The sequence below is a fragment of the Pseudopipra pipra genome, chromosome 2 (genome assembly GCF_036250125.1).
Source record: "Pseudopipra pipra isolate bDixPip1 chromosome 2, bDixPip1.hap1, whole genome shotgun sequence".
NCBI lineage: Eukaryota > Metazoa > Chordata > Aves > Passeriformes > Pipridae > Pseudopipra > Pseudopipra pipra.
Window position 1 is genome coordinate 29,069,909 of NC_087550.1, and position 27,801 is coordinate 29,097,709.

Consider the following 27,801-nt stretch of genomic DNA (forward strand, 5'->3'; position numbering starts at 1 on the left):
GTCTATACTTACACCACAAACCAATCTCTTGGGCCACATTATACTATAATGTCAATATCAAGATCAACTGGGCAGAGTGTGGAAATTGCTATTACAGATCACAATGTTCAAAATAGGCATTTTAATGATTTAAAGATTTTGGATAGCCTGCACCTTCAAGCAAGACTATTTAGTGCTTGTGTTACAGGCAAAATGTTCTCCTGATGTGAGAGGATGACAATTCACCCAAAGATCATTGACCCTTAGACAACCTTCATGAAGGCTTTCTAAATTGAAGAATACTTCTCCTCAGTGTCTTAACAGTGCAGTGGTGCAAGAGCGAATTATACAACCCAAGCCTGCCCAAACTATAGCCACTGACAAGAAAGTTGATCCTGAGAAGACAGCAAAAGAATCTCTTCACTTGTGGGATGAGAATCTGGTGCAAAGAATGACAACACCACAAATTACAGAATGAAACAAGTTGGAAGGGAGGTACCAGAGGTCATCGTTATCAACACGCTGCTCAAGTCCAGGTTAAATTACAGTAGGTTGCTCAAAACCTTGTCCAGTTGAATTCTGTATATATCCAAATGTACATGTACATCGCTGGATAAGGCGAAGGGCAGTAGAGTAAAAGGTAACATTCAGAGAGTTCACTCTGCTCTGAAGCTGAATGCCCCAAGCAGCAAAGCTCTAGCAGACTTCTTGAAAAGAACTGAAACACTACTGAGCTTATTCTGCCTTCTATGACCATGCCTTGAACATGAACAAGTAGGAAGACTGTGAATGCTCTCTAAGAAGGCTGGAAAGAGAAAGCATTCTCTGGGCTTGTGAAAAAATATTGTTAGGGGTTGTCAAACCCAGTAACCTCACATAAGCAAGGCTGCTGCAGCTTCATGTCTCTGGGTACAACCAATAGCAAGGTTGAGTGTGTATTCCCTACAGGCACACACACAAACACATGCAGACACTGCACACATGCAAATGGCCAGCCACAAAGATTAACACAGGCAGACAGAAACACTCACCAGTCATGCAAATAGAAACAGCACCACCAATGGCCTCATCCTGCTCCCCTTTCTGGGTGGTCAGGATGAAGGTCTGTTAGTGGGAAATATATATGCATTTCTATACAATACAGATCCACGCAATAACTAGCCTTAAACATTTAGCCTTCAGAAGCTGACCTCTGGATCTGCGGTCTCTATGTATGCTGACACCTGAAGCTTGCAGCCCTACTCCTTTTGCTAGTATTCAGACAGTCTCACTCACTGATACATCCCTTCACACACACACACAGAGGTATGCTGTGGATCCTCTACTAACTGGTTTTAAGCATGCAGCCTATCCAGTAGCTAGACCTGGATTCTTGTTCTCCTGGGTTGGCAACACTTGGACTTGTGAGCCTCCAAGGTCTGCAGCCAGTTGCTGTAGTGCTGCCCCACTCCAGAGAACGCTACTTACACGTACAAACACATGCACAGGCACACATACTATGAATCTCTCCATTAATTGGTCTTAGACACTCAGCCTACCCAGGAGCTGGCCTTTGGATCATCCTGTCTCCAGTTGCACTGATATACACAATATATAGACAGGACTCTCAAAGAACCTCCAGAATTTATGGTGACCTGGACCTCCTGATTCCCTCAGTAGACAGCCCCCTCCATCTGTCTCACTCACAGAGATGTGCACATACAAACGAGTGTTTCATTCATCTTCTAGACTCTCTGGTCTTTCCCTGGCTTCTCAACCCACTTACTCTACTAACAAGCTAGTCTGGCTTGATATAGAGATTGCAGATTAACAAAAGCTCATCTGTGGTCCAACCTCAGTTCCTAGCACTTGATTTTCATCCATTCCAGGCTCTCCAGCTTCTGGTAGCACTAACTACAATCTGTGGTTCAACTCCAGTTGCTGGTACATAAACGTCCATGTACACACATACAGCTGCAGACTGTTTACACAAGTGGCCCCTTATGTCTACTTTCACACACATAATCCTCCCCAAAACCACCTTGATCCTTCCCTTTCCCCATCTATGATTCCTCTCCTAAACAACCCACAATAAGTTTTGTAGAAGCCCTAAATGCTCTTCCTTACTTCTCCTAATAAATACAATGCTACTGCCCTGCTGGCAGTAACCGCCTTCAATCTCCACGGTGTTCCAGAGAGCACTTCCATTGACTTAATTTAATGCTTTCCATTCCCACTCCATGGGCTGATCACACTCCTGTGATAGCCCTAGGAGAAGCTGGGTCACAGTGCTTATTTCTCTATTAGATTATTCAGGTTCCCCTGCCTTTCATTGTTCCTCTGTGCTCCTTTGAGCATGTGGAGAGGACTCTTTTATCAGGAGCCTTTTATCACTCAACTGAACAAATATTTTTATGCATGGGGTTCTATCACCTGGAGACAGAATACAGTCAAACCTTTGGGAAGCCTTAAATACACTAGAATTTCTTCCAAAACTAAACAGCTATTGTGGTGAAGTAAAATAAATGGCCAGTGACATATGCAACTGTAACAACTATTCTATTTTTCAAAAATTAGTTGATGAAATAAGTAAAAAAACAAACAAAAATAGTAAAAAAATCCTACTTGTTCATGAACTACCCAAAGATTGATATTATTTTTTAACAAAAACTATCTTTTTTAAAGTCAAGCTATGACTTAACACAAAAAAACAAGTTACAGGTTATAAAATATGTCTCCTAATATAAGAGAATACATACAAACCCAATCTATATGAGACAAAGGAATTTTAATTTTTTCTTGGATAAATCTATATTTTGAAATAATTCTGCAATCAATGATCTTGTATTACTTCTGCACTCCTATACAATTAATTTTAAAAAAGTTATTTGGAGTCAACGGGACATGTGTTTAGTAAGTTCCATGAAGTATATATTATTTAACTACTTGCTGTGTCAGAGCAAAATGCTGATACTATCAGAACATCAAAGTTGTCATCTGAAAGAAGGAATTCTCACACCCCAACCAGGAGTTATGTGCCATCTGTGAAAGAGAGAAATCACAGCCAAATGGTCTAGGATATGGAAATACACAGCTTTTTGTAACACAGATTTTAAGCTTTATGAATGACTGTGTATTTTTCTCTTTACCTGCCCTTTTCTTTGATAAAGCTCTAAGGAAACTGCCAGGACTAGCATGTTGTGCTACTTCATCTACTGATGTCAGAAAACGCAGACATCGGGAAATTTAAAAAAAAAAAGTTTCACCTTTGCATATGAAATCAAATTAAATTACTATCTACAACTTTTCTAGTGATAAAATATAATGTGTATTCTTCTGCAGCTTAAGATGTTCATTCTGCAAACACCCACTACTGAGTCTAGAAATTGGATCCAACTGCCACTGCCATCAAACTGGCTACTTCTGATGACAGTGTGACTTCTGGTGTTTATCTATGTTTTCCAGCTTACTTTTTTGCATAGACATTAAAAAGTGAGTTTATGTCTTCCAAAGTTTCACTGAAGCATATATTTTAAGTCCCAGATACCCTACACTACAAGAATGCTATTCTTTCTCCTTGAAGGTTTAATTAGCTTTGAATATAAACAGTGTTAGTTGCAGCATGAATAGTCTCTACTGTCCTACTGGCCTCTGAGCAGCAAGGGCTAGCCTGCAGTTTGGGAATAGATTCATCACAGGACTATAGTACATGCCTGGGAATGTGGATGTCCTAGCACAGGGAACACACAGGAATCTACTCTGGAAGAAAACAAATCAAACACAGCTGCTGAGACCGACCAAAAGGATAACCCCCTGTCTGTTTCCCGCTTACAAACAAGCTGCACATCCAATCAAGTCTCCTTCACCTTCTGCATGTCTACAACAGGATATTCCTCTGGGAAAGCCCTGGGCTTTCCAAGCATGCAGCAAAGATTTTGGCACGCAGGTGAGTGCCAGGAAAGAACTTGGAAGAAAACGTTTGCTAGGATTTTAATAACTCATGTGAATCACAAGTAGCCAAAGTAAATTAACACTAATTTAAACCCTTTTTTGTATATACTAAACTGTATACAATAAAACAAAAGACAAATGTATTTTTTTCTCTGAAAATTCCTTTCGAGGAAAGTATAGTTTTCCTCCACTTCAAAGGCAAGCCAATTTAAGCAATCAATACATTATTTTCAACAGCCCAAGATGACAACCAGTTAATAGAAAAGACAGGGGAAAAAATGAAATAAGAATGTCTGACCTCACTAACTTTTTCTTTCATGTTCCCTTTTGCCAAGGAGACACTTTCAATGCAAAGAGGTTCTACCAAGGCAGAATAATTTTTCTCTCTCTATCTTGCACTTCTGGAAGATAGTTAGAAAAGTTGTCCAGCCATTCTGCAGGCTGGAGAGCTTGTAAAATAAATGCAGTCACTTACATGCAGAACACATCATTCCTTTGGAACATATTTAATGAGTTCTGCAAAATGAACTCTGCTTGTGTTTATAGCTGTAAACATTTATAACTCATTCAAAGCAAAACCAATATTCCACATAAAATTCATCTCAGCGCCCTAGTAAGAGCTATTTCATTAGCAAGTTATCACTAGCTCTCACCTGTCTTGACTGCAGCCTATCAGGCATTCTTAAATTCTGTGCTTCACTAACTTTTACAATCAGAAAAGTTAACCTAAAATGTTAACTTAAATGTTAAGTGATAAATTGTAATTACATACATATATAGATTTTCAAAGAAATAAAATTTCTGTGTAAGTGTCTTTGAGAAAAGGGAAAAATACATTACTTCACCCAGCATGTAGCTCAAAAATTATGCTCTCCAAACTAAATCCTCAAAAACTTTTGCAGAGCCATAAACATTGGGAAATGTAATCTTAATGAAAACTTTCATGCAATCTTGTTTCATTTTATAAAGCTAAAATAACAAGTTTACAAATGTCTTCTGTTTGCAAAGCAGTTTTCCTTCATGTTTCCCATGCAGGTTTTTTTTCTACTGTGAAAATCATGTCTGGAAAACTTTGCACAGACATGCTCATTCCTGTTGAAATCAGTGTGTCCAAATACTAGGGCTGTATCAAATAAATTCAGCCTAATGATTCCTTTTTATGCATTAAAACCAACAACAACAACAAAAATATCTTCAGTTGCTTACAAGAATTTCTTTACTTCTGAGTCATGAAGGAGTCTGAACTTCAACTAGGTCCTGTAAAAGCATGCTGCCTTCCATTTATCAAAAGTATTCTGCATAAAAAGTATTTGCTCTTTTCATACTGCATATAAAGATGGCTTGAATGCTTTGACTACTTCTCTTCCCCTCTCTACAGCTTCTCCTTCTTTTCTTAATTATTTATAGCAAGGTTTATAAAATTTCAAACAAAGCTTAGTTTGAGGAAAAAAAGTGATTTACATTCGGACTGTGAAATCTAACTCAAATGCCTGAGAAACACTTGGAAGAAAAATTGCCTTGACTGATTTTCCCACTCAATTTTCTTCAGTTAGAGGTGAGACATATTTTAGACACCATCTAAAACTTCTAACAAACATTACAAAAACTAAAGACCACACTGGATATTCCCTATATTTTTCAACCAAAATCTGAAACCTGAAGTTCAGGTTTCTACTCTATATAATAATGAGTCAACAAATCAGCCATGGGCTTTTTTTCTTCCTTATGGACAATCCAGTACTAAAGCAAAGCTTTCTACATAGTTATCATCAGACTTTCCTCCCCTACTGCATAATTTTTGTATGACTTTTGACCACAACAAAAATACTTACCTCTGAGATGCAAATCAGCTTTGGAGTGCAAACCTAGGACCATGCAGCACGGTCACAATGAAGGTGCTGACTCCCCTGACTCTGAATTGAGAGTTAAAAATCAGCTTATGGGAATCTTTACTACTTCATCTCCATAGGCAAAATTTTAAATTTTACTGTCGTATTTCAATCCAAGCAATTCAACTATGTGATCTGTGAAGCTGTATCACATGGTGCTTTCTCAACTCTCTTATCTCTACAAACTTACAGGAGTGAGTACAGAATTCAAAAAATGTCAGTTCCTACAGGCATCACTGAGTTGCTTCATATTTGCAGAGAGAATTAACATTTTCTCCCCGTTTTCTATCTCAGTTCCTTTACCAGTTATACAAGGAATTACACAGTACTTTGTAAGATAATTTTAAAATCAGTAATTAACAGAATTTCAGAGATTTAAGAATTTGTATTGTAATCTTACATCAATTATTTTGTCTCTAAACTCCTCCCCCACTCCACTCCCCTCCTATTAAGAGAAGGGATGCTTTAACAAGCTTTCCTCTTTTTATTAGACCTCACACTATTCTCTTTTCCTATCCTCTAGGTCTTTCCTTGTCTTCCTTTGATTCCTCCTCTCCTTTTTCAGAGGCTTTTAGAAATGCAAGAGATGAACATTCATCACAAAGCAGTACAGTTCATTGAGCACATGTAGCTGCAAGGATATTTCTTGGAACAAACAAGAGGACTGTTTACAATACCTCTGCCCTTCTCTAAGTCTCTTCCACAGCTCTCATCTTACCTCCTGCTCTCATCGCCCTCCCTCCTACCATCTATTCTTTCTTCTAGCGTTTTCTTGGCCTTCCTTTTCTGCCCACCTTTTCCCTACACTGCCTTCACTGCTCTCTCCCTCCTCTCCTCTACTGGCTGAATGTGAACTGCCTTTTCTTATTAATGTAAAGCATTCTCTCCATATCTATTATTTGAGGCAAGTTGTTTAAATGCGAGAAAAAGACTTGATTTCAGCCCACTGTATGCTGCCTTCTAGAACAGCTTAAACATTCAGAGATTGTTTCACAAAACAAACACAGTGCAAGAACAGGAACACAAGAATCAAATATATGCAAAGCATAAACAAGGAGCTTATTTCCTGAGAAAAAAAATTATTCTTTGAAGCCGTCATTTCTGAGACAGCCAATAGTGATGTTCATTAATGGTCTTTCATAAGAGGGTTTGCCTCTCCCACTAGAAACAATACTAAAACTTTTACATCTCAAGAGATAGTCATCAACCATCAAACAGAAAGACATGTCCTCAATGCTCATCTGCACTAGGATAAGTATACTGGAGAGCACACTTTTCTTATTTATTCTTTTTTTTAATCTCTACAGAAAACTTCATTAAGTTGTTGCAATATATAGCACCTGTTCTTACCTTCTAGTGAGGTGACTAGATGAAAGCAGCAGACCATCCAGATCCAACCCATTCCCGCCACTCTTCTTGCACTGATGTCACCATTAGAATCCATGAAGATTCTCTGTGAATACCACCATCTTTAACAAACACACACCACTCCCTTGAAACGGTCAGAGATTTCTTGGAGTGTTTTAATATCTTCCCAAATCAAAGCACAGAGGCCTTCACACAGAAATACTGTTTAAGGAAAAACAGAAGATGGAAACAGAAATCAGGCCACAATAATACAAAACTGACAGTTTTTATACATCCACTCTATCACTTAATACTTCCAAGATACAAGTGAAACAGAGTAGCACAGACTCAGCATTTACCATGAACCCGGCCCTCAAGACTACAGTCAGTCGCAGGTGTTCTGCACACTGCCCGTACAGATTTTGAGACATTCACGGCATCAGTGAGAGTGGGTTCCCACATCAGTGTTAATCTGTACCACAGTATAGGCTGTGCTCCTGCTTAAGTTCTGACCCTTCACATCTCCAGCAATGTATCTTAGAAGGCGTGCATTCCATTTCCCCTGCATGTTTTTCAAATTCTGTCTCATTTTGCCTTTTCAGGACTCTGCAGGGCAGTAGCTATGACAGGAGAGTTTTTGCCAACACAAATCCGCATGGCTGACACACTTGTAACTGTGTATCAGATGTAGGTATTTGTCCCTTTAAGCATACGACTGCACATTACTGAAGCTGGACAGTATTTTTCCCACTGATATGTTGTACATGAGGAAGCGAACATTGTGATATTTAAGGTCAAACAGGGAGACTGTTACAGCCAGAAAAAGCAGAAAAAGTCCAAGTTTACCATCTTAAGTGGGAAAAAAATGGAAACAAAACTCTACCACCACCATTATGAATCTGACACGCAGGCTTATCTCAGAAAAGGAGCAGCATGTGGCCTAATCTAGCATTGCATGAGATCAATCCAGCACAATAATTTTGCTAAGTAAGGTAATTTTGGCTCCATCTGACCAATTCTCAGCCCACCAGAGAAATATCACAATAATATGTAGGTTGCATGCAAAAAGCCAGTATGTTTTGTTTCTTCAGGTGCTCTTTGCGCAGAGCATTGAAAATATTTCAATGTCTTCAGTGAGACAGTGAAGCGTAGCTAAGGAGAAAGAAAAATGTCTCAGGCAATATAGAGAAATGGCTCAATAACTTGGCTGAAACAGCAGAGGGAAGAGTTGTAATTAAAAGGGGCAGCCTCAGTGCAATTATCTGAAAACCTTGCAATGTGGGATTTGAGCAAGTTTGGCATTAGCAGAGGAAAAAGCAGCCTGGGGAGCATGCAAAAAGGCAGCAGAGTGCAATTTGATTTGCTTTCCTGGAGAAGGGGAGAAATTACTGAACAGGATGGAATAGTTCTCTCTTACACAGCCTCCAATAAGAACCTAGAACACCAAATACAGTTGAACTCTGGGCATTACTAAAATGTAAGGAAACTAAAGAAACCTCAGCAGGAAGCAAAACGTTTGATTCATGACTTATAATAAAAGAGAAAAATAAAATCACTTAAGTATAACAGAGGAATAATGAAGATAGTATAATATACAGGTACTGCATATTAGTTAATGCATGCACCACGATGTATCACAGAAGAAAAACACCACTGCATGTAACTGTAAAAAGGAGAAAATTTCAGGCTGAATGATCAGAAGGCACTTCTTTACAGAAAGAACTATCCAAGCACATAGCAGTGTTCTCCTGGAACAGGGCTGAAGACTGTTGCCTGAGCCACAAAAAATCAAGACTGGGTACACCAGAACCAAGCCTGCATGACTATTCTATATGGAGACATAAATACTCACCATTTGTACTGCCAGTCAATCTGTAACATTATAATATCTAAAAGCTTTTTTATTAGGCCAGTAAAATCCTGAGAGATGGGGACTTTTAAACGTTCACTTTGAAGGCAAATAAATGCAGAAACAGAGGTCAAATAAACTGAACACAACCTTGATTTCAGTCAGTGGGACTGCATTCATTTACAGAAGGTTTGAAGACGGCTCACAACCCAGATTTTCTCATGTCACATAAATAATGAGTGGCAGAGCAGAAGACAGAACCCAAATATGCTCTGGCTGCTGAATTTCAGGCAAAAGTATTGAAATTACCACAGATATAACTAAAAAAAAATCCCTTGTACACAAAAACAGACACAATTTCTGGCTTCAAGGAAACCGATTTTTCTGCTTCCCTCCTGACCTGCATCTCTCTCTTACAACATCTGTTTGGGTTACTCTGGTCAACTCTGTATCCCAGCAAAGTTACGTGGCTCTTCATGAGGAATCATACAGCCATTGTCCGGATTAGACTGGAATTTATTTTTCCCTGAAATAAATTGTAGCTAAATGAAAAAGCTGGTTATGATTTAGTAGTTAAAAATAGGTGAGTTTGCCTTTTTTTTTTCTTTCCTTTTTTTTTTTTTTATTTATTTTATTCTGCCTCTTCCACACCTCAATGAAAAATGCTTACTCCACAACGAAGGAGAGAGACAACATTATGGAAGCATTTAAGGGAGAGTAGGAGGGAAGCACTAGCCTCTCTGAATTAAAGAGTACCAAGCCCCTAAATTGCTAACCACTGCCCTGCCCTTCCCCCTAGCACTTGATGTGTATAGAATCTGACTACACCCAAAGACGCTCATCTTTCATTCTTCAGTTCTCCTACTATTTCTTCCCTACACCAAACTACGTAAACAGAAACCTCAAACCATCTCAACTTTTAAACCACCCTCTTCTCTTGTCCACACAAGCACCTTTTCATGGCCTTCTCAGCTATTTACTTTTTCCAAAACTGCTTTCAGAGAGATTACTTCTTCTTGCTATGGAATCCACTATTCCCCATTCTCCCCCAAATCCAACTGCAAAGTAATACAGCTTGTCACAACAGGATTCTTAAAAAAACTTCCTTAAATACCCCTTCTCATCCTCTCTCTCTTCCAACTACATGAACTTGCTGGTCACGTACCATCTGTCAATCCTCTTATGCTAACTCTTCCATAAAGGATTCTAAACCACTTTTAGGCATATATTTCCTTAGGTAGTGGAATTATCTCAATCTCCTTGGAAGTCCTGAAAATCCTAAAACATCTGAAAAGCATCACAGCTCCTGAGGATCCCAATGTCTTTTAATGATTCAGCTCTATAAAACTGTGAAGATCCCAAGCAGTCAGAAAAAACGAGTCACTTTTGCTTTAGTACCAAGCTCCAAGAGATGGAAGATGGAAGTCTCCAGGTTATCTGCTTACATTATTCACCAGTGCTATCATGGCTGTCTACTTCGGCACTATCTCTGTGCCACTGTACCTCGATTACCAAAATTTATGTTCAAGATCCCAATAAGAGAGATGAATACAATCATTATCAGTATTTTCAAGAATATCGGTTTCTTAGTGGAACAACCAGAGAGAAGAAGAGTTCTTTGGGAAGCTTGTCAAGATGAGTTTTGAACATTGCCAAGGATGGAGATTCCTCAGTCTCTTTAGGCATCTGTACCAGCACTAAACTGAATTTTTCTTGTTATTATTTTTTTCATGGGGGATTTTTTTCTCCCTTATATACAGTCAGAATCTCCCTTGCTCTATTCCATTGTTTATTTCAACAGCTCTTGCCTAGCATCTCAAAGCTTCTTATACCCAAAACGGCAAACACAAATGATTTCAGCTGGAAAGCCTCGAATGTGAAACATAATATGCCTGGCTTAACTGGCATTGTTTAAGGTCTGTTTCTTCTTGCCAGACAGAACCTATGCTGTAATTTCTCACTTTTTCTGAACTCAGTCTTGAAGTGGGAACACTTTAGTACAATCTCCAGGCAAATGATGCTCAGTGCTACAAACAGATAGCAATAGTGCTCCCATATGTAATAAACCAATTGATATTATTACAGTTCTGAGCTTGTGGGATTTCTCTCACAAAGGGGGCTGCTGTGTGCCCATGCTATATCGAAACTCTGGCAAAGTATTTAACGCAGTCAGTATCTCTGAGGCAGTTTCCTTATGCAAATAAAGGGTTCCCTCAAAGTTCAAGCACCTGAAGAGCCATGGGCACCAGTGTTGCTTAAACAGGTCAGCGTTAATTCAAAAGTCTCTTATATCAGTACATGTACTTTTATTAGAAAGGTATCGAATTTGCTTCTAGGTTTGTGTAGTCATTTATTTTAGAGTACCCCAATGGTACGTGTCTTGAGTCTCGACGGAGGTGGTCATACACGTGACAAACCTAAGATGGGTCTCCTTAAAATGGACAGATTTTTTTTTCTTCTGGGCTTGCATGGCACTCTGAGACTGATCAAGGACAGTCACAACTATATAAACTGTGTTAATTCTGTTCTGCTGGACCTAAGCTTTAAAGAAAACACCTTGTTTTCTAATCCTTTTGATTCTATCCATAAATCCTTAGAGACACCTTCACTGAAGCATGTTCTAGCTTAGTATGCAGACAATATGTAGTCACAGATGAGAAAGTAATGCACATTGACCCTATTCCCCTCTGACAGATACCCCGTGCAGAACCTGACATCAAATAGCATTAAACATGCATCTGAACCATGCACCTGGTCTGGCTTCTGCAAGAGGAATTCAGGCATACCTTTAGGATTAAGAAAAAAGCTTGGATTGTTCAGGCACTGCACAAGCCTCTTGAGAAAATACAAGGGCCTGACAGATTCTTCTTCTCCATTAATGAAATGTAGCTGTTTCTTTGAGTTTTGTGAAATTAGAGCAAACCAGAGGCATCAAGAAGAACTATCAGTACCATAGCCCTAATCTCTACAGAAGACCTACGGGCAGTTCAAATATTCTGTTTCTTAAAAGCTGATAGAAGATCGATCCACTGCAGAGAGGATGCTCCATCCTGAACTACTTTGTAAAAATCCCAACTCTAATATTGGTTCAAATACTTTATTCCCAGGAGGCATGGAGGCAAATGGAAACAATGGACATGTCAACACAATGTAAAAATTGTCAGTTCTTAATCAAGAGTTCCTGACAGCCTTCCTTATTGGAAGAACACTTGTGTTTTTGAATGTGCAGTCAAGCGAATAAAAATTCTGCACGCTTTAGTGCAAACTACATTTCAAAAAACAAGCTAACAATGAAGCAGACCAATGTCCACCTAACCCAAGTTTTCTCTGTGCCACCAGTGCCAGGAAGAGCTACATGGAGATGGCTTGCAAGCCTGGCCTCTACGTGATCCACTCCCCCTACTATTTCTCCAGTATTCACAAATATAAAACAAGGGTTACTAGAAAATATCCCTCAATACATGCCCATTAGTATCTCTTTAGGAAATTATCCAATCCCTGTTTTGAACTTGCAACAGATTCGGAAATATATATATCCTCATGCAACAAAGTATTTTTATGTATTTAAAATTGTTCTACTAATAGAAGTTGAAGTAGTAACAATGCCAATTTTTTTTAAGCTTTCAATTCTTCTTAACTGTCCCAAGATCTTTTCCAAATCATCTTGTTTCCTCCCACTGAACAATGCTTCTTCCTCATTCATTGTTAACTGACTCCTCTAAGCTTATCTCACAGTAGAAATCATTATATGGGTACAACTTCCCTCTGCGACATTTGATTCCACATATTTCCCCCATATTTGTCATACTTCTTCATACAATGCACCTCAAAAATACTTCGGGGCAGAGAAAATGCTGTACCTTTGCAAGCACAGTCTTCCCTCCTCTTGCGCACTTTCCATTGTGACTCATATTAGCTTAATATTATCTCTGAGTAAGAAGCATTAAGAAGATAAATGAGCACAACATCTGGGAGAGTCAATAAACTACTATTCCAATTGATTTGTGCTGCACACAGATTCATCACATTGAATCTGTGTATAGAAAGTGGAATTAATACTTCTCATTCATGATAAATAGGGAACCACGACAGTGTTATACATCAAGGAAGAGGTTTTCCCCCCTCCTTTATTGCCCCCAGTGTTCTCCCACTATAATTGCTCCTTTGCCACTGAGATACCCTTGCAGCTATGGTCACACATCTCAGGAGGCTAAATCTCACAATGCTGTTGTGAAAAGCTGTCATTCAATGCCTGTCCAACACTTTGAGCATTACATAATACTGCCTACCTTCTTCCTTAGACAATAATTACAATAACTGCTATTCACAGAAATCTTTCTACAGCCCAAACAGGAAATGAATGGGGAGAGAGCAACACATAATTTATTGCTCTGGGATTTAATATTATGAAGTTAATGTGTTTTCTTCAAAAAATCTATCACTGGGACATATATAGCAGCACAGAGAAATGTTCAATTAAATAAATAAATCATCTTGATAGTTGCTGTATATCCTTTTATTTTATGTTACTATTTGAGATTATTTTTAATTACTGCAAAATACTTTAAAAATATCTGAGAGGAAAGTAGAATTGGTAACAAAGCCTTGTGGATTTTTTATGGTCTGTTCAGTTTATTAACGTAATTTTGAGAGAAAGGCTCAAGGTGAAATATATAACCAAGCTTAAAGAAATTCTTCTTCAACAGTGTACTTCATAAAATATTTCCTCTAGCTGGCTTGATCATTTGCTTCCTACAGATTATCTAAATAGAGTTGTGTCTTTTGGGATTTCTTAAGTTTACAATGACAATCCAAAGGGTAATTTTGAATATTCTCCAAAGAAAAGCATTTATTTCCTTGTTTACCATGGAAACACCAGGAGGCTTGAAGCTGATCTTCCATGCTCTGATTATACATTTCCTAGTGGGATCCAAATTAAGAACTTCCATAGGGAAAGTTCCCTCTTAAAGGGAAGTAAGAGACACTTCTTTTCATGAATTTTTATTAAACCCTTGAGGCTCAAATAGGGAGCCCAAATTAGAAGCATAATCACTCAAATGACCTCTACAGTCAGTGGACTGAGCTGAATCATATTCAGTAGGTAACTAAGACCTGCACTAATTAAAAAAAGGGAGCTATGGACAGCTGAACAGCTCCCTCCAGATGACTCCCTAGGTGCAGCCTAAAGGTATCTGGGGAGATTCTGAGCCTCCGTGCTGCCTTCCAACTCACACAGGTGGCCACATTTGCATTTCTTTAGATAACTACCATGCTTTCCCTCAAATCTCATTTCTCTGCCACAACACATACTTGGCTGGAGTAGGCTCGCAGCATTGCTTGTGACTCTAGTCTTTCTTCCTAACCAAAATTCATTCACAGCTGCCCTGTGTTTCCATAGACTCTCTCAATGACTTCACATTATGTTTCTGCTATGCCCAACAAAGATGGACACTGATCTCCTGAAATTATAGCAATTAGAAAAAATATTCAAATTAAAGATACAGAATCTTCCTTCCATCTATTAGGTACTTAAATTATATGTATATTAAGTACAACTAAGTTCCTGAATAAAATCTCTTCCCAACTCACAAGATTTCACTTCATTGACAATTTATATAGAGAGTTGTGTACTTTTCAAAGAAACACTGGTCATTATACTCAAGTTTCTAACATTAACACCTAGAAGCAAAATTCCAGCTCTAGAATATTAATAACATTAAAGAATAAAATATGTCAAGAAACTAATTGTTGTGTTTGTCATCCATCATTTTCCTGACAGAAACTCTCCTAAAAAATAACAGGAATTGGAGTGATACAGAAATCGCTCCCTTTTTATTTCCATACAGTAAATAAAGGAGACTACACAAAGAAGAGGGAGGAAAAGAATTAGCAGCTGTCCATCACATTTCTCTTCTTTGATTGAAAGAGAAGATGACAACTGTACCTGCTGGGTAGAGTTTCACTGAGCTGTTACCAATTTTACTCTAATTTCTCAGGATACTTCTCTCAGTATAACTGTGCACAGATCCTTGCAATGCACTTACTTCTCTCAGTATAACTGTGCACAGATCCTTGCAATGCACTTTCATCTATGTGGAAATAAACATGATGTTTTCAACGTCAAGTATGACTTACCTTTGTACGAAAGAAAAAAGGACGACATAAGGCTTCAGAGATAAAAAAAATACGCAATTCACAAGCTCTAGGGCACAGCAGCAAACCTTTCTCAAGCACTGTGTAAAATGTTGCATTCTAAGCACAGGATTTTATGATTACGGTACTAGACTTAAGTATCTGAAGATCACCACATTATTAACTTCTAGCTAAAAATAATCTGTGGTAGTAAAAATCCTTTGAAAAATGATATTTCCTTTTCTGGTATAACTGGCAATAACTAAGTTTAAACAAACACTTCAAATTTCAACTTTTATGACAGAACAAGTTTGAAAACAACAAGGAAAAAGATGCATACTATTTTGACATTAAAAAAGGGAAAGGAAATGAAACTTTCACAAACAGTTTTTAAACAAAGAATGTGTGACTGTCCCGGTTTCAGCTGGGATAGAGTTAAATTTCTTCTTAGTAGCTGGCACAGAGCTGTGTTTTGGATTCAGTATGAGAATACTGTTAATAACACAGATATTTTAGTTGTTGCTAAGTAGAGCTTACTCTAAATCAAGAACTTTTCAATTTCCCATGCTCTGCCAGCGGGGAGATGCACAAGAAACTGGGAGGGAGCATGGCCAGGACAGCTGATCCGAACTGGCCAAAGGGATATTCCATACCATGGAACGTCATGTTCAGTGTATAAACAGGGGAGAGTTGGCTGAGAGCCACTGATCACTGCTCAGGGACAGGTTGGGCATTGGTCAGCGGGTGGTGAGCGTATTGTACATCACTTCTTTTTCTTGGATTTTATGCCTCTCTCTCCCTCTCCTTCTCTTCTTCATCATCACCATTATTACTGTTATTATTTTATTCTAATTATTAAACGGTTCTTAACGTTTTTATCTAAATCCATGGGTTTTACCTTTTTCCAATTCTCTTCCCCATCGTGCTGGGGGGTGGGGAGCAAGCAAGCAGCTGTGCAGTACTTAGTTGCCAGCTGGGGTTAAACCATGACAGTGACGTAAAGAGTATGTCCCTAAAATCATATTCTCATCTACACAGCAATGCTGATAGTGCTTCTTTTTCAAGTGAAATTTAAGTTATTATATACCAAGTTCTGATTGCAGATGGATGGAAAGTGATAAAGAACTCAAGCACAGTGTTTGCAATGGCCAGACAAGCAACGCCACAAATCAGACAAATAACCTTGACATTTGCTGAACAAGTCTGCTATTGCATCTGCAAATCTGCACAGACAAACCAAACACAGAGCTGCAAAAGAGCCTTTAAGGCACTGTCAGGATGCTGGAAAAGAAATCATGGGCCTGCAGGGTTGAGCAGGGGAAAAGTAAGAGGGGCTTGCAAAACTAAGATATGTATAAGCCTAAGAAAAGGAGTGTTTTATACTAATTCTGTTTCCCATTTTAAATTAAGAATGCAGCCTTACATGGCATGTCTAGAAATATATGAACCAAGATCTATGCACAAACATTTAAAAGACACAATGAAGGGAAAAAAAACCCCAACAAATCAAAAATAGTTTTCTTAAACTGTTCTTTGTGGACCAATTTGCAAAGTCCTTTAGTAAGGATTAATATTTTCTTCAGCTGCAGTAAAGAATCTTCATTTTTTGTAAAAATATGCTTACTGTCCTCTTCTCTGCTTTTTCCTTCATAAGGGTTTTACAGTAAGAAATATTTAGCAAATCTCTTTGCATTAACAGTATCCAAGGCTATGTTGTGTATGGGGAGATAGTGGCAGCAATGACAGCCAGTTCAAAGATAATGTTCCTCTTCCATGGGAATTCCCAGCATTTTGAAATTGCCTTTCATTCCATGAGAGAAACCATCATTTCAAAACAGATTACTGAAAGAACTAATAATATTAAAGCATCTTAATTTAAGTGCAGCTCTTTTTATTAACCTCCTTTCTGGCTTCAATGAGGCAACTTGGGTTTTCAGAGAATGTGCTTCATAATTTAAGGGTTAATTAAAACTACCTTTTTCCATTTTAATCAGTTTCACAGCCTTGGGCTGTCATAGAGCTTGGTTCACAAATTGTTGGCTTCATGCATTTGCAGATAGAGGCTACTTTTAGAACTATTTAATTAGTAGCATTATTTCTCATCATTGCTTTTATACCTGTTAAGAGAAGCAAGACTGCTTCTTTGTAAAACAACAAGGCAGAAAAGTGCCGAAGCATAATCACTTTACTGGCTTGTGAACTGCCTTTATCTTGCTGTCCAAACCTCCTTCTCAGTCCCACTGCATGCAGTTGTTTACTAGGTAGCCTCCATTCAGTCACACCCTCACAAAATTGCAAATGTCAGGTTTTGAGTTCATAAGGTTGCCCTAACAGAGGCCTATAACATAACATATTCCCTGAATGGAAGTGGGAATAAAAAACTATCTTCAGTCAAGCTGATCCCCTTACGTTTTACTAACTGCACCAACAGGCTATACAATACACAAGCCCTAGCTCCAACACATAAATTAGAACGTTTGATGTGGAAATGCATGCACAAAACTAGGAAGCTGTGAAGGAGAGAGAAAATGGCTCAGAGAAGAGTTCTACCACACAGTTTTCATCTCTATATAACCACGGTTTGCCTAGACGGGAATTCTGTCTGTTCTACTATTAGTTTGAGTCTCCTGCTCCCATCAGGCTCTGAAACACTACAAAATAATCCTACACTGCCCCAGTCAGAACTCCCCAGAGCTGTACACCAACACTAACTGCGGTCTGTCTACAACCATTTTTGCAGGAGGCATTACTGAACTGTGCAGTAACAAGCAACTAGGGAGGTACCTTGGCAGCAATCTCTCAAGGTACAGTAAGAACACAGAGAAAGGGACTATGAGACTTAAAACTAATTTTGGAAAAACTTTGAGAAAATAGACGGTTTCTTCAGTTTTGCTCTCTTCAGTTCCAGTCTCCAAATCCATAATACTTAGTTGCTTCTCCTCATCCTACCATGGTCTCATTGTTAAAAGGATTGAACTGAGCAACAAGAACAGACACTACAAGGGTCCTGTTGAACTTCAGAAACATCTCACTTGGTCTTCAACACTAAGTTTCTTTTAAATTTTGTCAACAACGTCTAGATATTTATTTAATGATTCATGCTAGTTCAATGCTTAGACCAGGTTCTCATTTTGGTTTTCGAAATTGGGTTGCCCAAAATTGGCTCTTGTCTACAAGACAATCGAGAGAGAAACAAAGCAGAAATGGTAGCTTGAAGAAAAGAAGTGAGATTGAGGTTGCAAAGAAGCAAGAGATGACCTGAACAGGAATGACTGTTTGGAACAATTACCTGAGTTCAGTGAAGCATCACAAGGAGCCCATGTGTAGCAAAAGCAGGTTAGAGCCCCACCAAAAATTTGAACTCGCCACTGGCAGAGCCTGAAGAGCAGCCAATTTCATTCTCAGGTCCTTCCCTCCTCCTCCATCCTGCATTTCCAGTTCGATGTTTCCACCCTCAGGAAATGGGAACATTATGTACCACTAATACTTCAGCAGAACAGAAATAGTCTTAAGAGGAAATGGGAAGGCCAAGCAGGTTATAGTAGAAAGATATTTCAGGCTCATAGCATCTCTTTCTAACGCATGTTTGTATTATTTTTCGTGACAGAGATGAAAGCAATAACACATAAATCTCAGAGTTCATCCTGCCTTCTCTGTGTCTCAAAGGCTTATTTATACTTCAGTGTGGATGCTGGGGCTCACTGTTCTTGTTACAACCATGTCCAACCTCAAAACCAAAGGATTACATTTAAAACGGAGCGAATACAATACACCACTTCCTTTCTTTGGACACCAACCAGTCTTGGTTGTAACACAGCAGATCCAAGATGTATTTTCTGTCAGGAAGACACTCCTTCTCCCACTTGCTGGTGAGACTGTAATAATAGAAATGAAGAGTGGGGTAGATATCTTTATCTAGACAACATCTGGCCTACAGTCCCAGTCAACTGTAGGATTTTTGTCTGTATATTTCTTTAGGCTTTCCTAGTGATTTTTTTTAATGACATCAGCAATAGGACTTCCATAACTTTCTACAATCTACTTGGACCTTTGCTGGAAGAAAACATACCCTAATACTGAACATGAAATTATCTACTTTGGGCAACTTGAACCATCCCTTTTACTTCAGCTGTGTTGTCTAGGATCCTGTCAATAGTCTCCCAAGTACTATAACCACTCCAGAGCAATCCCTTTTCAGTCATCATTACATTAGTTCTTTTTAATAGCATTTTAAAAATTCCACATAGTCTCCTGATCACTTCTGTTGGTCTTCACTGAGCTCCCAGCTCATCAGCACTGTGACAGAGAAGTTCACACAATCAAATACAAATAGACTATGTGCATTTACATCAGGGATTGTCCAATTTCAACACCACAGGTTCAGAGACACTAAAGAAAATACAGTAGAAAACACCAGGCTGACCTGCTATGATCTGGAGGGTGGGGAACTAAGCTGTTTTCAAAAGAATCATCACCATTTTAAAATAACTTTCTGAGCTTTTAGGGCAAGTTACCCTTTCCAACTCTGAGTTCTATACACATAACTCTTTATAACGCTGTTAGACACAGTGGGCTGGTACAGACCACCAGCTAAGAGAAGCAAGACAGGTATAACAAACCAACAAGTCTTTTATAACCATTTCAATTATGGTTGTCCAGTAGGTGTTAATTTATCAGACAGAATAAGACTTATTTTAGTGTAATTATTTTAAAGAATTGAACATTTTTATTTTTAATCTGTTTCCAAAGTCATATTTGCTTTCCTTACACTCTGTCATCACACACACTCTTTTGGGGGTAATTCATTAGGCATAATCAAAAGAATCTACTCAGGAAACAATTTTTAAGTTATTCTCTTCAGTTAACAGTGATTTATTTACTAATTTGATTTCATAGAATCATAGAATCATGGAATGGTTTGGGTTGAAAGAGACCTTAAAGATCATCTAGTTCCAACCCCCCTCCCATGGGCAGAGACACCTTCCACTGGACCAGGTTGCTGAAAGCCCCATCCAGCCTCGCCTTAAACACTTCCAGGGATGGGGCATCCACAGCTTCTCCAGGCAAGCTGTTCCAGTGCCTCACCACTCTCTGAGTAAAGAATTTATTCCTAATATCTAACCCAAACCTATCCTCCTTCAGTTTAAAGCCTTACATATCCTGGTCAAAAGTCCCTCTCCAGCTCCCTTGTATCTCTTTTAGGTACTGGAAGGCCACAATAATGTCTCTCCAGAGCCTTCTCTTCTCCATCTGAACAATCTGAGCTTTCTCAGGCTGTCTTCAGAGAACAAGTGCTCCAGCCTTCTTCTTGGCTTCCCCTGGGATGGCCCTCCCTTCATGGCCCTCCATCTTCTACCCAAAGTCAGTGCTTAGTGCTTGCAAGAACCTGCAGCTTCCTGAGACCACCTAGAGTCCCTTCTAATTCCAGACTGGTAAAATTATCCATGAGAAACACACAACTGTCAACACAATTCTTCCAGTCAGAGTTAAGAGGACTTTTGACTAAAACAAGGAGCACAAATCATGCATCATTCCTCTTACGTTATTTCACTAAATGTGTTTCTGGTACTCAGCCAGGGGCCCTGAGCAAGAAGGTAGCTACAGTAAGGCTCAAAATGAAAACTAATTACTCTTTAGCACCTGACTCCACATACGTGTCCCAGCAGAACACACCACCAAGGCACATGCAAACTAAGAAAATTCCCTCTGTCAAGAATCTATCTCTCTCCTAGATTTTAAGAGACCACTGACTTATAGTCAAGTCAGCAGAATTTGTTCTCAAATCATCTTGTACTGCTCCTTTATGTATTTCTATCATGCCTAGATACTGGAAGAGGAGAAGGCCACTAAGATCCTCTCTGCATTCGTAATAAAATGAACATTCCTCAACAGAACTCTTCCACTCCTGATACCATAGTGATGGCAGCGGTAACTGCTGGTATGGTACCCCCCTTATGAAGAACTCATGCACCACCCGGGATTAGCAAACTCACTGAAAAGTGAAAATGTCAGTACATATTCACATTCTCTTGCTGCTGGCACCAGCTGAAAGCCTACTGACATTAGCAAGGGAAGAGACCATCTGGGAGACAACTGCAGGCAAACATCCCAATCCAGCTGTGCTTCCAGCAGCTTCTTCCTGGCTCAAACCCAAGCAGGAATAATTTCAAACATCTTCCTGGTGCAGAAAGCATTCCAGATTCTGTGTACTGGAATCAAATTGATCCTAGCTGTGAGTGAAACTTAACATTTGGAAATTCAAACAGTTTTATAAACAGTCCAATTTCAATTTCCAAATTGAAATTATTCAAAACCTGCCCAGAAATCTCCACAATACTGTCCCTCTTCTGACATCCCACTCTCTTTTTAAAGAATAGTTACGAAGATAAGAGAGTTCTGCCAAGGAACTTTGCTTCCATTTGTAGACATCCTGAGGATCTGAGAGAACCTGTGGTAAGCCTGATGCTAAAGGCCTCCACACAGGCGTCTGTATCCTACACACTGCCTCTGAAGTGGTCAGCTGGGCCAAACAGATTCATATCATGTGAGTGTTTTGCAGTAAGTGGGAGAGAGATCAGGACATCTAGGGAGCTTTGAAAGCTTTACAGTAACTTGGAGAAACATCAGTATGCTAAAACAGAAATGTTACAAAGAGTCAGTAGTCCTCAGTCTCCAGCTTCTAGGGTTTAATTACATGATTTAGACACACTGGATATTTTCCAGAGACATGGCACAGAGCAAAAAACTGCACTTGGAAACTGCAGAATCAGCAGAGGAATCATTTACTTGGCAAGCTTAAGTAGACAGAAAAAAAAAGCCTCTCTGAAAATGAAGTCATATATGTTTCAATATGCAGGTCTGGGCTGGCGGGAATTTCCATCCTAAGGTGAATCAAGACCTTAAGGACTCAGCCTTTATATGTAAGGCTATAGTTTTCAAATGGGATAGGCTGTGTTCTTATTGTATCCAGCATCTTCTCTCTTTCCAGGACAGCACTTTTTTTCTCCTCTTTACCCATTGCTGTGTGCACATATGAGCATGCGCATGCACACGTGCATATGGGAGTGGGGGTGTGCATGTGAAACATTTGAACAAAAAATTTCTTGACAAGCAAGCCTGAGTAGCAGAATGCACAGGGGCCTCTGAAGGCATGAAAAATTGAAACCAGTGACTAGAAGAGCTTTTTTCAGAAGTGGTCTCAAGAACAATCTTCAAGTAGGACTTCTGTGACAGAAGCATCAGCCTGCTCCACAGTGACTTTTTAAGAGGCAATACAGTGCCTTCAGTGGGTCAGTACCTCCATAAAGAATGCACTTCTTAATTTCTTTTGAATACAACATATGTTAACAGTACACTTCAAATAAAATTCTACTCCTGGTGGCAGAGGAATATTTCTTGAAAGCACAACATGCCTCTAAGAACAAAGTACTAGTGTAGTTCTTCTTTGTTAAGTTTGAAGCTCCTTGTATAAATCAAAGGTGAAAAGAGTGACAACATGAAATGGAATTTTCTTACTCAGATTTGCTGGTCACATGTTAGAGTGCTGTGGATGACAGGAGTAATTAAGGAGTTTTTATCCTTTTGGGGGTCTGTTTACACAACACAGACAACACTGGAGACAGAGAGCTAGTTTGTTGCTGTGCAACATCTACAGAATTATTTACAGAATAATAATGTTAAACTTGTGCACACCGCAGAAGTCTATGACACCGCATGGTTGCCAAAAAGAGCAAATATGGGGAGAAGAGGGATGTTTGGCCCAAGTCATGCTCAGCCCAAGACTTAACACACAGAAGCTAAATTATTAAAGTTGCAAAGAGTTGGAAAACCACTGAATGTGTGGAGTCAGTAGCTGGAAGAAATGCTTTAACTCTATTGCTTTAAGATGATACAAAACTCTCTAACAAAACATAATTTTTTATTTTTTTAAACAGTAAGATATAACACTAATATAATATTAAAGCAGGTTTAAGAAAAAAAGACAAAATAATTACAATATTTATAAGAGGTTCATCAGTTTCCCCATAAAGTTTTAATCAGCTTTTCACAGAAATTAGTCTTTTAGCTTCTGGAAAAAAAGAATTACATGTTTATGACCAAGAACAGCCAATCTGGAACATTCTTAATAAACACATTTTCATGATAGCACCCTTTTTGGGGGATACTGACCTTTTCTTTTGGTGGCTAAACCGCACTATAAAGCTCTAACTTGACCATACACACCACTTGGTACTTCTTCCATATTCTACTGTTTGCGTGTGCAGTAAACATGTGCAATGTGGCCACAGAAATGAGAATTAAAAATAAACTTTGCAACCTTAAATGTGCTCCAAAAGTAGGGACTTTAGGATAACCTCTGCACTGCTGAGGGATAATGAATGAAACACAAGGAAAGAAGGTTTTAGGGAGAGTGGATCTATAAAGGGGGGCATTCCTGAAGCCAGAGGAAAAGCATGCATAAATTTTGTAAGAGTGCAGGTATCCAGGGAAGGAGAGTTGACCACAAAACCATTTTATCTTAATGGAGGCACATAAGATAAGGGGTGAGAAATTATACTTATCTCTTACATGATTCTCTGCATATGGCAAATACAATATCAAAGGGCACAAAGAGGGATGTGAATTTGTACAGGCATAAAGAAGACAATTCTCAATGGACTGAGGGATCAGCTCCCTTGTCGGACACATCTGCTGGAAGCCTATGGGAGCGTACTGAAGAATAAGCAGCTGTCTCCTTGGAGCCACCACCTCCCTTCCCCCAAAAAAGGATTTACACTGTGTCATTGGTCAGCTCGCAAGTAAAATACGGAAGGAGAAGAGAGTAACAGCCTTGGGCAAAAAAAAAAGACAGGAGGCATTGCTCCCCCAATCCTCTCCAAAAAGTCTCTATAACCCAAGCTGTTCTTGCCACAGATAACAGCTTGGAAGAGCTGAGAACCTCAGAACAATGCAAGAAGACATGCCCTTCTGCAGGGTTTCTGTGGTTAAATTACAGAGAGATACAATCCTAGTTCATACAATCTCCAACATCCCACAGTAATGGTCTTTCAAAATACATGGCCATGTAAACAATTCTGAGCAGCTCAGTGTAAGTGCAAGAAAGTCAAATAGGAGGGAACTCAGAAGACAGGAAAAAAAAATTTAGGCTAAGACAACATACATGGAAAAGGCAGGAAAGGAAAGGAAAGGAAAGGATGCAATTACATGCAGTTATCTGAAGCCTGACAAAACACTAGCAAAATAAACTGAAGTAGTGGCAAGGTGTTGAATTTATGGAATGAACTTCTAGACAGAAACAGACAGTATTTTCTTTCAGCACTGAGATGGGGTAACATCAATGGAAAAGGATTATTAGATTGTGGATTATCTTTTCCTTTCCTTCTCCCAAAGGAACCTCAGCACTGGAATTATTTCAAACTGGGAATAAAAAAAATAACTAAAAATAGTCAATAAATCTTGTATTAATGTCTTAGGGCAGGTGGATCAGCTGTGACTAAACAAGAAGTGCACCCACATCCAGTTTCATGTTTGTGATTAGAACCTACATAACAAGGAAAAAGGGAGCCTCTCTCCATCCCAACTGAAGTTGCAAATGTGTTTCTGTATCAGATGCATCTGGTGGCAGCAACTCTGCTTGACTTTGTTGTTTCCATTTGCCCTCTCACTCTCATTCCTCATGAAACTGCATAACTTGGTACTCTGATAGTGATGGATGACCCTTGGGACATTTGCTTCCACGTCTTTACTCTGACTTTTAGAACTTGTAGGAGAGGCAGGTGATATTCACCCTTCTTCCCAACCGAGTGAGTGTAATTGCAAGAGAAATTTCAGAGTAAGTGAAATCATCTCAGTAGATCCACAAAAGGCAAATTTAAAATTACCCATCACAACAGCCCCTCCCACATTCACAGATTTATTTAGCTTGAGTAGTAGTAACTTGCATCATCTCCTTGAAAAATAGGTTAACATGGTTTTTCTCTGCCACAAGCACTCATACAGCCATCTGTCCCCCAAAAGAGCACTGAACAACCCTACCCACAGACAAGGCCACACAACCTTCCACGAATCGTTCCATGAGAATCGGGAACCTACACCAGCATCCATCCAGCCCTACTTCAGAGACTTCAAAGGCAGCAATTCCTTATGGCTCTTCGGAGAGCTAGAGGGAGAGGGAAACAACGGGCATGGGAGCACACCAAAAGCACCATGCATCTGTGGAACGTGTCTGCGTGTGATAGTAATTTCCGTGAGCAGAGAAGCCGACCCGATTCCCCACATCTGTCCTCTCCGTGCCCACAGACGGCACCTGACAGCAGAGGTGCGCTTGGGGGAGGGTCACAGTAACGCAGCCTTTCAACAGCATACACCAGAAGAGGAGAAAAAAACCCACACAATCTGAGGAGTTTTAATCCCTCTCGAAGTAGTACTCGTTTGTTCTGTGTCTGCCCCTCCCTCGGATGGCAGAGACAGGAGAGTGTACCCGCGACCACGGCCCGCTCCGGTCGGGCTCACAATGCCCGTCCCCGCCGGCCCGATCGTCCGCCACGGTACCTTGTGCAGGACTCCAGCAACACCCCTTTCACTTCCCAGCATTACTCGAGCAGTTTTCGCAGGAGCCCTTCCCGATAGAGCCGTGCCGACCGGCCTCCCGGCATCAGAAAAGTTGGACAAAGACCATTTTTCATCGCGCGAGTTGCACCATCCCGACGGGCCAGCGCAAGCTCCGCCGCTTTGTCCCCCGGCCCCAAGCACAGCCTCTGGCTCTCGGTCGATGCCTTTCAACAAGTCGGATGCTCGCCAGCAGTCCCGATACTTGCGCTACTCTCCAAGCCCTTCTCCGGGAACGTCCTCTCCCCGCCCAGGATCTCCCTCCTGCAGGAGTCTCTCTTCCTCTCTCTTCCCAGGATATGCCTCGTCCCTTTCTCCGGGCTCCTCTCTCTCTCTCTCTCCCTCTCTCTCTTTCTCTCCCCCCTGCCTCCCTCCCCTCTTCGCCGTGCCCCTCCTCCATTCTCTCTCCGCCCCCCCGACCTGCTTTCCTTCGCAGAGGCCCAGCGACGGCAAAAGGGGGTGGGGGCGCTGCGAGACCCCGCGCTCCGGGGCGGCTCCAGCCACTCCTGTCACTTCCGCGGCCATCGCCATCCTCTCTCCCGCACAGCCCCGTCGGCTCCCTCGTCCCCCGCCGCCTCAGGCTGCCTCCCCTCCGCCGCCCGCCCCTCGCAGCCGCTCGGCTGGGCGGGCCCCTGGGCGGCACCGGGTTCCCTCCGCGATGCCGGGCTGTGCTGCTCGGGCTCCCTCCCGCTCCCCCACCCGGTCTCTTCCAGAGGGGGGTTTTCCAAGTGGGTCTTCCCTCGCCGCAGCATCAAGGTTGCGGCCGGGCGCCCTCTGGGGATCTCGAGCGTTCCTGCAATTGCGCCTGCCCCAGCCTGTGACCAAGCCCCGGCCCCCGCCCCTGCCCCTGCCAGGTTCAGGTCAGGAGGGACAGATTGGCCGTACAGGACTGATCCTTGGCCAGTCTGTCTTGACACTGTTGAAGTTCATGTTACTATGTAGCGTCTCCTGCTGTTCGCGGCAACCCCGCCTCAAGTTAAAGCGTATGTGCTTACTTGTGTTCTACCTCCAAATGCTCTCCCTCTACTCAGCCCCAGTGAGGCGCATCTGGAGTGCTTTGTCCAGTTCTGGGCTCCTCAAAACAAGAGAGAGACAAGGGGCTGCTGGTGTGAGTCCAGCAGAGGAAAGGCTGAGGAAGATGGGCCTGTTTAGCACCTAGAAGAGTTGTCTGAGAGAGGGGACCTTATCAATGTCTATAAGTATCTGCAGAGAGGGTATTAAGAGGAATGAGCCAGGCTCTTCACGGTGGTGCCAAGCAATAGGACATGAGGCAACAAGCAGAAACTGATGCACAGGAACTTCCTCCTGAATGTGAGGAAGAACTTCTTTGCTGTGCGGGTGACTGCACACTGGAACAGGTTGCCCAGAAAGTTTATAGAGTCTCCCTCATTGGAGATATTCCATAACCATCTGGACAGAACCCTGTGCAATGTGCTCTAGGATAACCCTACTTAGGCAGTGATGACCTCACCAATCTTATCCATTTTGTGATTCTGTGAAATGTCAGAGAGGCTAGGTGCTTGTTTGATTCTAGGTACTAACAAACCTCAATCATTAGGATGAATCAACCAATTCTCCCAAAGGAGAATTCTCCCAAAGGAGAACCTCAGCTTGCAGTGTAGAAACAAAGGACTGGAAGCATATTTCTGGATCTCTCCATTCTCATTCTGCAAATGTCACTGGGCTGAACACAGAGAAATGCTAGAGGATGAGGCATGCCTCAACAGCCTCTGCATGTACCTACCATTCACTGAGTTACACAGGTAAGTGACAGAAAATGAGGAAGGGTGCAGTGAGCTACAGTGTAAGCACAGTGTGCATTAAGGACTGAATGAAAAATATATCAAAACTCAGTGCCTTACAATTCACAAATAACTTGATAACACAGAGCAGAGTTTTGGGCTTCTGCTGACAAAGTGACTTCCTTTGGTTTGAGGTACGAGCTTCACATTATATACCATAGAAAGTGACTGTGATTCCCTTCCACATAGGACACTGGTACACATACAAAATGACAAAGCACATTAGACACCCCACTGCATGGTAAAATATATAAAGTTCTGCTTA

General features: G+C 40.6%; 1 protein-coding gene across 2 annotated transcripts in view; it reads right to left on the bottom strand.

Annotated features, from left to right (window-relative positions):
* The window catches only part of LOC135409347 (ephrin type-B receptor 5), a 70,109-nt gene extending 43,646 nt beyond the window's left edge, over positions 1 to 26,463 (bottom strand). Inside the window, exons 1-2 of one of the 2 annotated variants that reach the window (XM_064644737.1) lie at positions 26,155 to 26,463; positions 7,149 to 7,367 (exon numbers count right to left, since the gene is read on the bottom strand). In XM_064644737.1, the coding sequence (XP_064500807.1) occupies positions 7,149 to 7,242 (94 nt within the window). In that variant the 5' untranslated portion in view covers positions 7,243 to 7,367; positions 26,155 to 26,463. Of the gene's footprint in view, positions 1 to 7,148; positions 7,368 to 25,677; positions 26,084 to 26,154 lie in introns of those variants that run through there. The other variant, XM_064644736.1, reaches the window with a different exon arrangement.
* Between the last annotated feature and the right edge of the window lie 1,338 nt (positions 26,464 to 27,801).